Source organism: Lacerta agilis, chromosome 15 (assembly GCF_009819535.1).
Source record: "Lacerta agilis isolate rLacAgi1 chromosome 15, rLacAgi1.pri, whole genome shotgun sequence".
NCBI lineage: Eukaryota > Metazoa > Chordata > Lepidosauria > Squamata > Lacertidae > Lacerta > Lacerta agilis.
In genome coordinates, this window is record NC_046326.1 from 42,973,300 (window position 1) to 42,987,827 (window position 14,528).

Sequence of the window (14,528 nt, forward strand, 5' to 3'; positions counted from 1 at the left end):
CAACCATCTCTCACTCCTAGTGGGAAAGACCCTTCTGTACCCGGGATCCTGCCTATGAGAGACCATCCTGGGTTTGATGGCCCAAAAGTCTGACTTGGCACAAGGCAACTTTCTGTGTCCTCATTGGAACAAGTGCGCAGAGACAGGAATGGATTTTCAAGCCTTTGGGGAAGTTTAATGAAGTTTGCCAATATCACATGATTTGCTCCCTGCCTCTGGCTGCCCAGGGTACAAAGGGCGTGTCCTTCCCATCATTCAGGTGTCTTCATCCACCGCCAAGGGTACCAAACAGCAGCCTAACCGGGCGGCCTGCATGTTTCTCACTTACGACATCTTGGGTCTTGCACTGGCAACAGAGGCTCTGCCTCCTCCAAGGAACTCCTCCAGGCAGGCTTTCATCTCTTGCAGCTCTTGCAGCTGGGTACTCTGGGGGCCGAAGTGCCTAGACAAAATATTCTCAGCCTCATGGATGGTGTGCAGGGCTTCTGGTACAGCACGCCTGGCCACAGGAGAAAAGGAGACATTCTTGAAAGGGCTGCAGTAATGGCTCCCTCCTCTCAACAGAACCCCAAGCTGAGCTCCGGACCTAATCTCAGCCACCCAAGATGAAGAAGAGTCCAGAAGGAGGAGAGGCTGAAGGGAGGGAGAGCAGGAGGCCTCAGGAAGGATGAGGAGGCAGTGAAAAATAGGAATGGAGGTTCTGGGGAGTTAATTATTAGGAAGAACTTTGTGTTATGTAAACAGCAATCTGGACAAAAATCTCTCTGAAAAGCAATTCATCCTGAACATGGCAGGCAGGGAGGGAGGGAGAGAGAGAAAAAACTAAACCTCCCCCTCCACATGGCTTCCAGGCTTAGCAGCTGCTATTTACATTAAATATATATACATGTTCTTAACATGCAATTAACTTCCCATGTAATTCGGCCCTTGAGTAACAGAGCAAAGTTCTGAGGATAATCAGCCTCTTCATGGAGGGAAAAGTTGGATGTTGCGGACACTTCAAGAACAGGACTTTCTGCCTTGAATGGAGGCAGGGGTCAGATGAAGCAACCCCAAGACATGCCTCCCAGTCCTATGACACAGGTAAGTCCATTTTCTCCACAGCCCCTAAGGGGATGGAGGGTGGGCCACAAAACCCCTCTGTGTGAACCCTTCAGCTGCTTTCCCTAGGCCAGCGCTGAAAAGCACCTTCCGAAAAGCATGTTGCTCCTGTCCACTGCCATTGGGAAGCATGTGCCTTGTGAGCCACCATAGGGGGTGGGAGAGGGCCACTTACCCATTGAAGAGGACTTGTGCCAGTTTAAAGAGCTCCTGGCCTGCTTCTATGCTGGAGGGGCCATAATGGGCTTCCACAGTCTGGATGCTGCTGCGTAGATGCCCTGCTGCTTCCTGCCACTTCCCTGGGAAAGATTGGGAGCGAGGTAGGAGAAACGATGCGGGGATCATTTCAATGGGCGCCAGAGTGCTCCCTTAGCCTCCTCACAGCTACTGCTTCATGCTCTCATCATCTTAAATACTATCTATTTACGGATTACGGAGGGCTCTAGATCTAAGCAATGGTGGTTGCCTGTATGCATCATCTCCTGGGCTGTTATCATCATCACAGCCCTGCTGCCAAGCTCCCATTTTAAGATTATATGAACCTTGCAAAATAAATCAATCACGCAAACTTATTATGCAAGTGCAAACTGCCAAATATCAGTGCAAAGTGATGCATATTGGAGAAAACAAACAAACAGACAAACAAACCCACCCCTAACTCCATATATGCAGACTTAGGGGATCTTAGCTGGCAGGGCTTGGGGTCTCCATGGTTAGCTCAAGGACAATGTTAATTCAGAATCTGATTGTGTCGAAGAAATTCAGATTCCATGCTGGAGGATGCTGGGGAAGTGGCTGAAAATAAAACTGCACTTATCGTAACGCCTTATGTAATTCAGTGTTGCAACCACAATTGGAATAAATATAGTGTACACAGTTCTGGTCACCCTGATTCAAGAAAGGATACCAGAGAGCTGGCAAAAGGTGCTGAAAGTGGACAAAATGATGAAAAGGCTGGCACACCATTTTTACAAGGAAAGATTGATGCATTTGGGCCTTTTTGGTTTAGAAAGACAGTGAATGGTGTGGGAGATGTGCTAGGGATATATGCAGTTACGATCAGCTGATGGGCAGGAGAGCTGAAGCAGGCTGTATTGCCTGCACAGGGATTGCAAAGCACATTGCCTGGGATTCCCAAGGGACTGACAGCCAGCAGAGTGCTTGGGATTTTGACAGTTGGGCCGGACAGGTTACCTGTCACTCACTTGATATCATAATTACATCATGTGATTAGCAGGTGTTCTCCACGCACGCACGCACTCCGCGTCAAAGCTGGTCTGCAGGGGTGGGGCCAGACAAGGCTCTGGCTGGCAGAGCCAAAAAGGGTCCCCCCCCCTTAGTTTAAAATAGCACCTTACCTAGGGTGACGTAGGCCTGCGCCAGGCTATCCTCAATCTCTCCCACCATCAAGTGCGCTGGAGAGAGGAATCTCTTGGCATCCAACCTGCATTTCAGAAGCAGCTCCATCGACTGATCTGGAAATTCAAAAGGCACGGGCCCAATGCAATTGTGAGATGGACATGTGACAGCCTTGGCCATCTGCACAAGAGCCCTGAAGGGCAGATTTCTATTAAGATTTCTGTATTGTTTTGCGTATGTGTGGGTGTGGGGGTTTGCTGTCAAGACAGATAGAAGTGTCACCTTTTGTTTTTATTGTTATTAAGGGTTGGTTTGCTGTGAGATGCCTTAAGTGGCTCAAAATGCTGCAGAAAGGCACGGCTTCCTGGTTCCTACGCGACTCGCTTAGCTACACAAGCTACCCAGGGAGAGGCCCTGCCTGAGTTTCTCGGGTGTTTTTAAGCCTCACACTTTATCTGGCCTCTCCCCTTCAGTATTTCCCAAAAGGCGGCTCCTTAAGAGGGAACAGCCTGAATACAACAATGCTGCCCCCGTGTGGTGATCAAGAACATGGCAGCCTAGGGAAGGTCATTTCTACTTGTGCCAACTGGTCAGTGAGGAAGCAGCAGCACAGGCACTTGTTGCCGAAGATGCTCACCTGGGTGGCCACACTGCAGAAGCTCCAAGGCCGCCTCAGTCTGCAGTCGAAGGTCACAGAGCTGGTGCTGGAAGTGATCCTCATGAACTCGTACTTTGCAGGCCCCACTGGAGCAATGGAGCAAACCCTCTTCGCCCTGGAAAAACCCACAGGACAGTTCCCTGTTTGTATCACATTACAGAGCCTCATCCATCACACCCCTGAGCCCCGTGGTGCTGGCGGGAAAAGGGCGCCCTATAAACCAACTCAGGCAAAGATCCAGCCCAACATATGCAAAAAACGGTTTGGGTGTCTTTGCAGCAAATGACACAAGTGTTACTCTCACAATGGAAAACATTAACTGAGCAGGAAGCCTGCTATCAGGACCTGAGTGCAACAGCAACTCCCCCCACTTGTGATTCCCTGGAGGGCGGTATAAAAATTTAATGAATTAGAAAACAAACAAACAAACAAACAAACAAACAAACAAACAAACAAACCACAATTGTTCAGAGGCCTTTACTGCTTCCAGCAGTGGCAGCAGAACATAGCCACCAATAGCCATCTCCTTTTCCATGAATGTGTCTGATCCTGTTTTAAAGCCATCCAAGTTGGCAGCAGTCACTGCCTCTTCTGGAAGTGAGTTCCACAACTACCGGTATGTGTGGAGAAATTCCTTTTTAAACATTCCTTTAGTTATACCATGAAAGGGGAAAGCAAAGGGATGCGAGGAAGACTAAAACCACCAGGCAAGCACACCACAATGTGGACTGGTGTCCAGAAGCTGCAATGGCCATACTATGCCTCTTCTGTGTCTAGGTGCCAATTGGTGGGGAACCACGGTGGGAAAGGCCTGTTTGCCTTCATGCTGGCTCATGGGAACAGAATGCCTGACTGGAGAGGCCTGTGACTTGATGCAGAAGGGCTGCTCTTATATTCTTAACAATCATAAGTGGAGAACGCCCTCAGTTTGTAAACTGGAGGGCTGTGCCCTCCCCCCCCCAGCCAAAGACACAGCTGCCCCGTTCAATACTGCAGAAGCAACCCTGTCAGAGCATTACCTGCTGCATGGGCTTGTGGCTGAGACCGTCTTGGGAGGATGCTCTCTTTCCTGAGTTGGGCTGCAGCTCCTCCAAGCAGGGCAGACACCAACATTCAAAGAAATACTGAGAAAGGAGCTGCTTACGCCTTTCGGCAGCCCCCATCCTGCACCTGTGAGGCCCTGTTGAGAGAGGACACAAAGAAGAGCCACAGGAGCCACAGCCACAAGGGAAGACTGATCTGGAGTGAAGGGTGCTTACAAAAGAAGATCAAAGCCTCTGCTCCCCCACCATGCTTTTCTGTGGTTCTGAGTCCAGCTTTCCTCCTGCTGCCTTTGCTTTGCCAAAAACAAGCAGGCTTGACAGCAAGCCCAATGTTATTTGAGCTCCCAAGTCTTGTCCCTGAAGAGACACAAACACTTTCCCCCCTCCTCTGTCCCACGGGGTCCTCATCCACTATCAACTTGCCTGCGGGGAGGATTCCAGGAGAGCACAGAAGGCAGGCGAAGGAAACCTCAGAGGGGGACCTTAAGGCTTTTTGTTGGTGTACTTGAAGAACAACAACAGTTGTTTACAGTGCCTTGGTAGCTGCATTGGAAGGATTTGTATCATGAAAGGTGGGATATAAATAACTGAAATGAATAATTGGACACTTTCAAGAGCATGGCTCTTTTGGTGCCTCCCTATGTGCATCTGTCACTCTGACCTGAGCTTTCTCGAGCTGGAAAAATTCCATGCACTCAGGTCACCCAGAAATGCAATATTGTGCTAACTACTTAAAAATTTATATCTTGCTCATCAGTTGGCTGGGTTCTCAAATTCACTTTCAATCCCAGATACAGTAATTGAAATAAAAATGATAAAATCGTAGAACTCAGCTGTAATCGTTTTAACAAAAAGCATGTTGATAAGTTGGAAAGAAGCAGAGAAATTATTTTCCAAATTCCAGCATCCTGAGGAATTTGAGAGTAGCTCCCCAGAACTTCTTCAGCATCACCAAGAAACTAATGAGGCTTATCTGCAGGCATGAGGCCCTTAAGCCCCGTTTTCAGTCAAGGAGAGAGAAAGGGGAAAGGGAGGAGGGGCAAGCAAAGATAAGATCCCAAGACCTTACTGATCTCACTGGTACATTTTGGCTTCCCTTGAGAGTAGCGTGACAGGGTTTCCAGGCATCAGTTCACCTGGCCCCCTCCTCAGCCAAATGATAGCAGTTACTCACCATAGCAGTGGAGAATGTCCTGCCCTCTTGGGATTGACTGCAAAGCTCTGACCTCTGCGGTTCTGCTGCTGAAAGTTACGCTGGTGTTTGGCTCACAGGAGTGGTTCAGTAGGCTGACCACGGGGTAGAGAGCTGTGGCCACACGCATCTGTTTGCTGCTAGTCACTGGCCCATTTTCAGACCCTGAGTGAAAGTGACAATGAGGCCTTTAGGGACAAGAGGAATCCATAAGAACATCAGAAGAGGTTGGCTGGACATCCGACAAGGCAAGATGGCGAGAGCACCATGGCTGAGTGGAGCTCCTGAGGACTGCCAGCACCAACGGTGCTGCCTGGCTGGTCCCCTCCCCGTGCCAACACTGCCGCCACCACCACCGGGGACTATGACAACCAGCGGTGTCCAACACGACAACCAGGGAGGCCACGCAGAGCCCCCAAGCCCCCCCCCGGTGGCCTCAAACCCGCCAGGACTGGGAGCACCCCACCAACGGCCCAGCGGACAGTATTCTTTATAAATTTTACACCCAACACAAGTGCCACAAAGGCGCTTGGCATCGTATCACTGACCAACCCTATTGCAACCGAAAGGGGGGACAGGGACGGGACGGACAGCCTGTTCTCAAACAAGGCCATCCATGCCAGATGAGACACTGGACCAACTGGCTGGGAGCCAAATGGTCTAAGCTACCCCAAACAAACACCTTTATAACTACATAAAGGTTACTCTCTATAACCTACCCCCCCATCTTCAGCCCATTCCTAACACTAACCCCCGCTCTTCCCCCACCCACCACACTTTATGTCAGCACATTAGGTACAATAGCCAATATAAGGTGAGAAAGACAGGACAACCCAGATGGGTTAGCAGGGAATCATCCCATAAAATAGACACACAAAATGGCTAGCTTAAAAGCATTTACACTAAATGTGAGGGGACTGGGAAACCTGATCAAAAGAAAACGTACCAACTTGTAAGTAAACACCATGAAACCACACATTGCCTTTCTACAGGAAATGCACAACCCACCCAAAGGAAGTAAACTCCTGAGCAAACCCCGCTTCAGTCAACAATGGGTGGCACCTGGTTCAGGATAGGCCCTTCCTAGAAAAGCTAACCAATAAACTGAAACTGACACGGGGACAAATAGAAGAGGCCGCCTTCACCTCGGTATGGCTCCCCTTAATCACATTCATAGCCCAACAAGACAAGAAGAATCCACCAACAGCATACAAATCAATCTGGCTTCCTGACCCAACAAGCCCTCCCCTCCTCACAAATGCAAACAAACCCCATTGCAGCCAACCAGACAACCAACCACACCCTGCCCCCAATACCTCTCACTATCAAGGAAATGTATAATGTGAGTGGTAACAAACAAACAGAAAGAGAACCTACCCAGTTGACGCTGACACAAAACCCCACACGTATACTATATAAAAGAATATAAGCCTCCCCACCCCATCCACTCTTCTTCCCCAACCTTATACTGTACTCAACACTAATATCTCACAACAAACGTAACTGATTTGTAAGAAAGACTGTACAACCTGAAACAGAGGCAAGGCATGTACTTTTGTAAACCAGTAAAATCTTTAATAAAAAAAATGATTAAAGAAGAAGAGGCTGGCTACAGCTTGGTCAGGCCAAGGGGAGTCCATCTAGTCAGGCATTCCCTTCTCACAGTGGCCAACCAGATGCCCCTATGAGAAGCTTGCAGGCAGGACCTGAGGACAGCAGCAGCCGTAACTCTCTTTCCACTTGCACTCCCCAGCAACTGGTATTCAGAGGCATTGACTGCCTTCAACAGTGAAGGGGAGAACCCAGCCAGAAGAATATGGAGGCCTTAACAGCTTCCAGTTCTTAAAAGTGCCTCCTCGTGTGTAACACTCTGCCCATCTCCTCTAGGGAGTCCAAGCAGGAGAAGGAGCAATCCCATGTGTACTCACCTGAGATGTGGAGTGCACACACTGCCTGCGCATTGCACTGCAGCTGCAGCATGTGCCTCAGCATGGCCTCCCCTGGGACTTCCCACTCAGGACACGCTTTGCCAGCTTTCGGTCCACCCTGGTCTTCAGGTGTGCTCTTCCCTGAAATGAATGCCTCCAGGCCAGCTTCTCCAAGCCTCTTACACAAGGCAGCAACGCACAGGCTGCAGAGGAGCCTGAGCTCAAGGCTGTGCTTTTCCGTGTGTGGCAAAAGGCAGAAGATGGCTTGGTAGGAACTGCTATAGCGCCCATCAGCACCACAGCCAGGGATGGAGGAGGCCGAGTTCTCTTCTGCAACCGCACTGGGAGCTGGTGCTTCAGCAACAGGCTCTGTCGCCACTTCCTCTGTGTGCGACTGCTTTATTAAAGCGCTGACCTCTGCAAAGCCTGCCACCAGAACTGCTCTGAAGGCGACATGGCAGAAGACTCCCAATGCCAGAAGCAGTCCCCCGAAGGAGCACTCTCTGCTGTGGTAGGTGCTCCATGCCAGCTGGGCACAGGCATGGCTGCAGTACTTGGCATAACTGCACCCCTGGCAGGGAACAGGCGACAGCAGCTGCTTCAAGCAATGGTGGCAGTGAAGATCTTCGTTAGCTGGCTGCCCATTCAACATGGCCTCTGCACTGCCCTGAAGCAAGAGGCTTTCCCCAGGGCACAGCACGCTTACAAAGGCCTCTTCCCTCACTAAGATTTCGCCAGGAAGAATATCCTTGGCTGCAACTAAATGGCGCCCTTTGCACGCAGAGAAGTTCAAGCTCACTGATGCAGAGGCACATGAAATCCTACTGTTCTCCTCCCAGGGCTCCAAATCCTTCTGGGTCCTGTCAGATGCAGCAGGCTGACAGACTGAACCACTCTTCCCTTTGCAGGCTTTGAGTTTCAGCTGCTTGAATTTACTAAGCAGCACATGATGGCTGGCAGCTTCCAGACTCTGGCCTGCAGACATTTTCTCCTCCAGGCTGTCTAGGGCTTCTGTCACCCCCTGAAATCGACCTAGAGAAAGGAGGCAGTTGGCCCTCCGCAGCAAAAGCTTGGGGAGCAGTTCTTCTGGGTAGCCCCCTCCCTCCGCCCTCTTAATGTCCTCCAAACAAACCTGCGGAGAAAAGAAAGGTTTTCTGAAAGCTTGAAAAGGGGGTTGTGGATACTACAATGTCCTAAGCTCTGCTTATTCTAGTTACAGGTGGGTAGCCGTGTTGGTGTGCCATAGTCGAAACAAAATAGAAAATTCTTTCCAGTAGCACCTTAGAGACCAACTGAGTTTGTTCTTGGTATGAGCTTTCGTGTGCATGCACACGAAAGTATCTGAAGAAGTGTGCATGCATACGAAAGCTCATACCAAGAACAAACTCAGTTGGTCTCTAAGGTGCTACTGGAAAGAATTTTCTATTTTGTTTCTGCTTATTCTGTTGCTCAACTTTATTACATGTACAGCTACGACTAGGTCCTCATCTGCCCCACCACTTGCCAGCTTGATAGTTACAAGTGCCACGTATACCATGCAAGGTTCTGTGTTATAAATGGCTTCCCCCAGAAGTGCTTACATGTTAATGATACTTCCCACACCGCTGCTCCCCCAGGCTTTCACCTTTCTACTTACAGGAAATCACTATCCTCAGCCAGGCACAATAAGCAGTGAGAGCTATTTTACAGTTACAGGTGGGTAGCCGTGTTGGTCTGCCATAGTCAAAACAAAATTGAAAATTCTTTCTAGTAGCACCTTAGAGACCAACTGAGTTTGTTCCTGGTATGAGCTTTCGTGTGCATGCACACTTCTTCAGATGACCGACAAACATATCTACATGCTTCTAGCTACCATCCCAAACATACCAAACAATCCATTGTATATAGCCAGGCCCTACGTTACAGCCGCATCTGTTCCAACTCTACAGACAGAGACTCTCACCTAAGAGATCTACAGCAAACCTTTTTAGAACTAAAATATCCACCTGATGAAGTTAAACAACAGATCGACAGAGCCAGACTGATACCCAGAGAGAACTTGCTGCAAGACAGACCCAAAAAAGAAAATAACAGAACACCACTAGTCATCACATACAGCTCCCAAGTTAAAACAGTACAACGCATCATCAGAGATCTACAACCTCTCCTCGTATCTGAAGAAGTGTGCATGCACACGAAAGCTCATACCAGGAACAAACTCAGTTGGTCTCTAAGGTGCTACTAGAAAGAATTTTCGATTTTGTTTTAGCTATTTTACAGCCTTTAGATTCAGAAAGTGCATTACCATGTTAGAAACACAAGAAGCTGCATTATGCCGAGTGAGAATATTGGGCCATCTAGCTCAGTAAAATCTACACTGACCGGCAAGAGCTCAGGCAGAAGAAGAAGCCCTACTTGGAAAGGTCAGGGGTTGAACCAGGGACTCTCGGAATGCAAGAACAATGCTCTAACTCTAAGCGATAACCCGGATTCCCCAAAGGTGGGGGAGCCCTACACATTGCAATGCTTACACGATAGACACAAAGCAAATGGTTCTGCTTCTGGGGGCATGTGAATTTCTGACTGCTGGGCTTCCAGCTGGAAACAATGGACAATGCTATGCTTGGTTGGCCCCAACTCACCTCAAACTGACCCAGGTGGAAAACAGCTGCCGAGTGGTTGGCATAACACACTGCCATTTCTGGGCTGCCGGCTTCTGCATGGGACAGTGCCTAGAAAGATCAGAGAAAGAGGAGGCCAAAATAGGTAGAGTGGCTAAAGGGCGAGAGCTGGGAGGTTTCTGGTTGGAACCTCAGTTCAGCCACAGGACACAGCTAACTGCAGAGTCAAAATGCACTGGTGTGCCTTCAAAAGAGAACACACCCCTTCACTCATCTCTCTTATGAGTGGGAAAGACTTTGACGGGGGCCTTCTCAGTGGCAGCACCCAGAATGCTGAACTCCCTGCCCTATGTTGGGATTTGCTGGCCCATCCTCTTTTTATGGCTTCTCACTCCCAAGCTTTCTCTCACACACTCCCCTTTGATGGCTTTTAGTCTCCCAGTTATAGTTCTTGCTCTGCTATGGTTTAGCTTTGTTAACATACTAGCAGTCTCATACGTGGCACTGCTCAGGATTTCTAAGAAAACAAAAAAAGCAGAGCAGTTTTCAAATCAGTAGTTAAAATCAGTGAAGTTTTGAAAGCTTCAGTCTGCTATCTTGATTCAAAACAGCATCCAGTTGATTCTAAACAGAGATGAAAACCTGCTCCTTGATCTCAGAAACCACCATGTAAGAAAGTTTTCTTACATTCCTTAAATTCCATTTTGAAAGGTTCAGTCCACCATCTTGATTCAAAAGGGCATCCAGTTCTACCCAAACGTAAGACAAAAACATGCTCCTTGATCTCAGGAACAGCCATGCAAAATTTGGTTGTGATTATCTTAAAGAGGTGTCCAAATGCAGACAACTTTGCAAAATATATATTAAATTACTGTGTTTTTTCTGTATATAAGATGTTTTTTGAAAGAAAAAAAAGTTAAAAATTGGGGGTCTTCTTATACATGGGGCAGTCTTATACATGGAAAAATATGGTATATGGATTTCAGTGTATTTTTGCATTGTTTGTGTTATATTGTAAGCTTCACTGAGAGTGCTCTGAATGAAAAGGGGGGATAAAAACCAACAAAATAAATAAATAGGTGCTGAGTGCCCTCATCTACCCCCAGGCCTTTACCCTGGAATAGAGTACTGCTGCTGTTCTGTACTCCTTTTTTCGAAACCATTTGTTCCCTTCCTCCTTGCAGGACAGAGTCATCTTAGGATCTTTCTTCACACAATAGTACCTGGACAGCCTGAGCAAATACTCTTCATCTTCAGGACTACAAGAGGGAGAAAAGAGCAAGAGAGACGGGAGAGATTTGAGACAGTTGTGCAGGAGAGTCAGCACTAGAGATGCCACAGAGTTCCGTCAAAACAGGAAATGAGAGCAGGAATTGCATTAGTTTGTGTGCTCATCTGCAAACAGGAATACATATCAGGCAGCAAATACAATTGGTATTGGCTGTTGTAATCTAATGCAAGGACATAAGGAGAAGCAAAGGGGCCCCATTTAGTCCAGCACCCTGTTCTCACAGTAGCCTGTGGGAAAGCTGCAAGCAGGAATTGAGCACAAGAGCAACTCTCCCCTGCTTTGATTTCCAGCAGCTGGTATTCAGAAGTGTTGTTACCCCCAACCGTGAAAGCAGAGCACAACCATCACAGCTACTAGCCACGGATAGCACTCTCCTCCATGCATTTGTCTAATCTTCTTTTAGAGCCATCTAGGTTGGTGGCCACTACTGCCTTTTCAGTCATTATTTGCAACATGTCCCCCTCCGAGAAATGAATGGTGTGGCACTGCATAACTATCACAAATTAATGATGTTATTAAATTTCACCAGTCAAGCAGCTAACTGAACATTTTTTGGGGTTTTTTCAGAACCTAAACTGCAACGGAACAGCATGCAGGCTTCTCAGCAAAATATTCACACACGTCACTCAAAACATACAAAGTTACTTACTGCAAAAGAGTCAAGGAAAGAAGAAAGCTGTCCCTGAGCGACATGGAGTGACAAAGCTGTTCCTTCAATGATGGCTGCAGTGAAGTCAGTTTCTGGCTAATGTAAAGCTTCCATTTTTCCACAGGTAAGTCCATGATAAGCTAGAAACAAATTCATCCAAATTTTGATTAAACATTCAGAGGCTAGACAATCTATAGATATTTGATAATGCACTGGTGTTCAGCTGGTGGATTGGGACTCACTTGTGGGTCATAGAATCACATAAGTGTAGAGTTGGAAGCGACCCCAAGGGTCATCTAGTGCAACCCTGTGCAATGGTAGGTTGCAACAATAGCACTACTACAATGCAAATATATGGTAAAAGATTAGGAAACGTGTCCCCAAATGCACATTTGTGTTAAAAGTGGTTCCTGGGCTTGAAAAGGTTGAAGATACCTGATTTAACAGAGGGTGAATTTAGACCAGAGCAGGTGGAAAATTAGCAGAAGTAGTAGTTTATTAAAGTTATCCTTCATCCAAGGATCACAGGGTGGTTTACAGTATAAAAACACAAAAATACATAATCTAATAATGACAAAAATACATAATCTAATAAATTGGGCATTAAAAAAAAATCTCTTGCATCAAAGACGTATGAGGCTGTGCTTCCAGGTGCTAACCAGGGATGAGGAACCTGCTGTGGCTCTCCCTTCAAATGCCTTTGGGCTCCCAATTCTTCTTGGCTCCAGCAGTCAGCATGGCTTATGGCCGGGGGCTGTGATGACATCTGCAGATATCCCTCCCCCCAAATGATATCCCCCACACCTACCGTGCAGCTTATTTCAGAGGGTTGTTGTGAAGGTAAAGCTGGGGCAAGTGAGTATGGTGCTTGTCACCCTGGAGGGAAGAAAAAGCAGGACAAGGACGATGGCAGCAATACTGATAGTGCTCCAAAAAGAACTACAAATTCCACCCCCAGAGAGGATTGTACAGTCGTACCTTGGGTTACGTACGCTTCGGGTTGCGTACTTTTCGGGTTATGAACTCCCGTAACCCGGAAGTGTAACCCGCCGTGCCCGTGATCCGCGCAGAAGCACATTTTCGGGTTATGTACAGCAACCCGGAACCAATTAAGTACGTAACCCGAGGTACGACTGTATTGTACAGCTTTCATCCTATGCTGAAACCACACCTCATCCCCCTGGCACTTGGCACATGAGATAGAACCATAGGACTGTAGAGTTGGAAAGGTCCCCGAGGGTCATCTAGTCCAACCCCCTCAACTAACACATCTATGACAGAAGGCCTTCCGACCTCTGCTTAAAAACCTCTAATGAAATAGAGTCCACCACCTTCACCTTCTAAGGGAGACTGTTTCACTTTGAACAGCCCTTAAGGCTAGAAAGTTCTTCCTTGTGTTGAGTCAGAATCTCCTTTCTTGCAACTTGAAGCCATGGGTTCGAGTCCTACCCTCTGGAGCAGAAGGAAGCAAGCACGTTCCTCTTCCATGCGACAGCCCTTGAGATATTTGAAGATGGGTCTATCTCCTCTTTTCCAGGCTAAACATCCCCAGCTCCTTCAACCGTTCCTCATCAGGCTTGGTCTCCAGACCCGTCGCCATCTTGGCCGCCTTTGTTCCTGCTTCTGAATATCCCTCTTAAATGGGGGTAGCCAGAACTGAACATCGCTCTCTTTCTCTCTATCCACCCTCACAAATATTTATACACTTAATACCCAGCCTAGTCTTGTGACTGCAGCGGGGTGTTGTTGTTTTTTTAAATTCTATTTAATTCGAAATTTTATACTGTTGTGACTCACCCTGGAACCTGCAGGTGAAGGTTGAGTAGTAAGTTGTTGTTGTTAATATGAGTACACTGATAATAGAAATAGAATAGCAGTGCTGCAAAAGAAGGGGAGTTCCCTAACCACCGGTTCTTGCTTCTCTTACGCCGCCTTTCCCCTGAGAGAGGCTCAAGGCAGCTACAGCTTCGGCAGAGAAATCTCTTGGCCCCTGACTGCCAGAGAAGGGGTCTAGTCGGATTAAAATTTAAGACACAACCCCGTCATGCTACTTGAGCGAGGATAATAATAATAATAATAATAATAATAATAATAATAATAATAGCAATGGCGGCAATAACACCGCACCAAGAAAAAGCAATGGCTGCCCCTCAGTCCTCTCGCCCCCGCCGCCCCGACCACCAAAGGCGCCTCAGAAGAAGCGCCCGCGCGGGAATCTGCGCGCCTTTCCTCCTCCCGTTCCCCCCCCCCCACCTCAGCGCGAAAAGGCGCGAAAGCGAGAGGAGGGCCCGGCGCGGCTGCGGCGCTGCCGGCGGTGAAGCAGGGAGGCGGCTCCGGGGCCCGCCTTCCGCCCTCACCAGGCTCCCCTCGGCCAATGGTGCCTCCGCGGCGGCAGCACGTGACGGAGGGAAGCGAGGGGGCGGCTGCCTCGCGCGCGCGGGACGAGGAGGCCGGCTCCTCCCCCACCCCCACCCCCGCTCTCCTCAGAAGCGCCGTCGCCGAGGAAGAGGAAGAAGAGGAGGCCGGGATGGCGGCGAGGCTCAGCGAGGGGGCCATCGCGGTGAGAGGGGGGGGCGGGGAGGGGACCGCACTCTGCACATGCTCGCGCGCACCGCGCTCCCGCTTTCTCTGCCCTGGTTTTTTTTTTTTCTTGTAAGGCTGAGGAGAGCGGGAGCTGCCGCCACGCGCGGAGCGTTTCTCTAAACCC

At 48.6% G+C, this 14,528-nt stretch overlaps 2 protein-coding genes across 3 annotated transcripts in view; one reads left to right on the top strand and one right to left on the bottom strand.

The window, feature by feature from the left end:
* Positions 1-149: 149 nt before the first annotated feature.
* SMYD4 (SET and MYND domain containing 4) lies at positions 150-13,722 on the bottom strand. Of its 2 annotated transcripts, XM_033172663.1 has the most exons (12): positions 13,619-13,722; positions 12,630-12,697; positions 11,822-11,961; positions 10,996-11,140; positions 9,903-9,992; positions 7,282-8,413; positions 5,336-5,518; positions 4,138-4,298; positions 3,098-3,233; positions 2,460-2,576; positions 1,277-1,400; positions 150-499 (listed from the first exon to the last, which is right to left on the bottom strand). In XM_033172663.1, the coding sequence occupies exons 3-12, from the start codon at positions 11,953-11,955 to the stop codon at positions 325-327; spliced, it is 2,397 nt and encodes a 798-aa protein (XP_033028554.1). In that variant the 5' UTR covers positions 11,956-11,961; positions 12,630-12,697; positions 13,619-13,722; the 3' UTR covers positions 150-324. The 2 variants fall into 2 exon arrangements, with proteins under 2 accessions (XP_033028554.1, XP_033028555.1); XM_033172664.1 differs by lacking the exon at positions 12,630-12,697 and having other exon boundaries at positions 13,619-13,674.
* Positions 13,723-14,300: 578 nt separating this feature from the next.
* The window catches only part of RPA1 (replication protein A1), a 31,999-nt gene continuing 31,771 nt past the window's right edge, over positions 14,301-14,528 (top strand). The window contains exon 1 of the mRNA XM_033171556.1: positions 14,301-14,381. Within this exon, the coding sequence (XP_033027447.1) occupies positions 14,349-14,381 (33 nt within the window). The 5' untranslated portion in view covers positions 14,301-14,348. The remainder of the gene's footprint in view (positions 14,382-14,528) is intronic.

Excerpts from the sequence above, each read along its gene's own strand:
- SMYD4 (XM_033172663.1), bottom strand. The coding sequence starts at position 11,955 with ATGGACTTACCTGTGGAAAAATGGAAGCTTTACATTAGCCAGAAACTG. Across the intron at positions 9,993-10,995 it reads CAGCAGTACTCTATTCCAGG|GCACTGTCCCATGCAGAAGC; the intron begins GTAAAGGCCTGG and ends TGATCTTTCTAG. Across the intron at positions 2,577-3,097 it reads TCTGCAGTGTGGCCACCCAG|ATCAGTCGATGGAGCTGCTT; the intron begins GTGAGCATCTTC and ends TTGAATTTCCAG.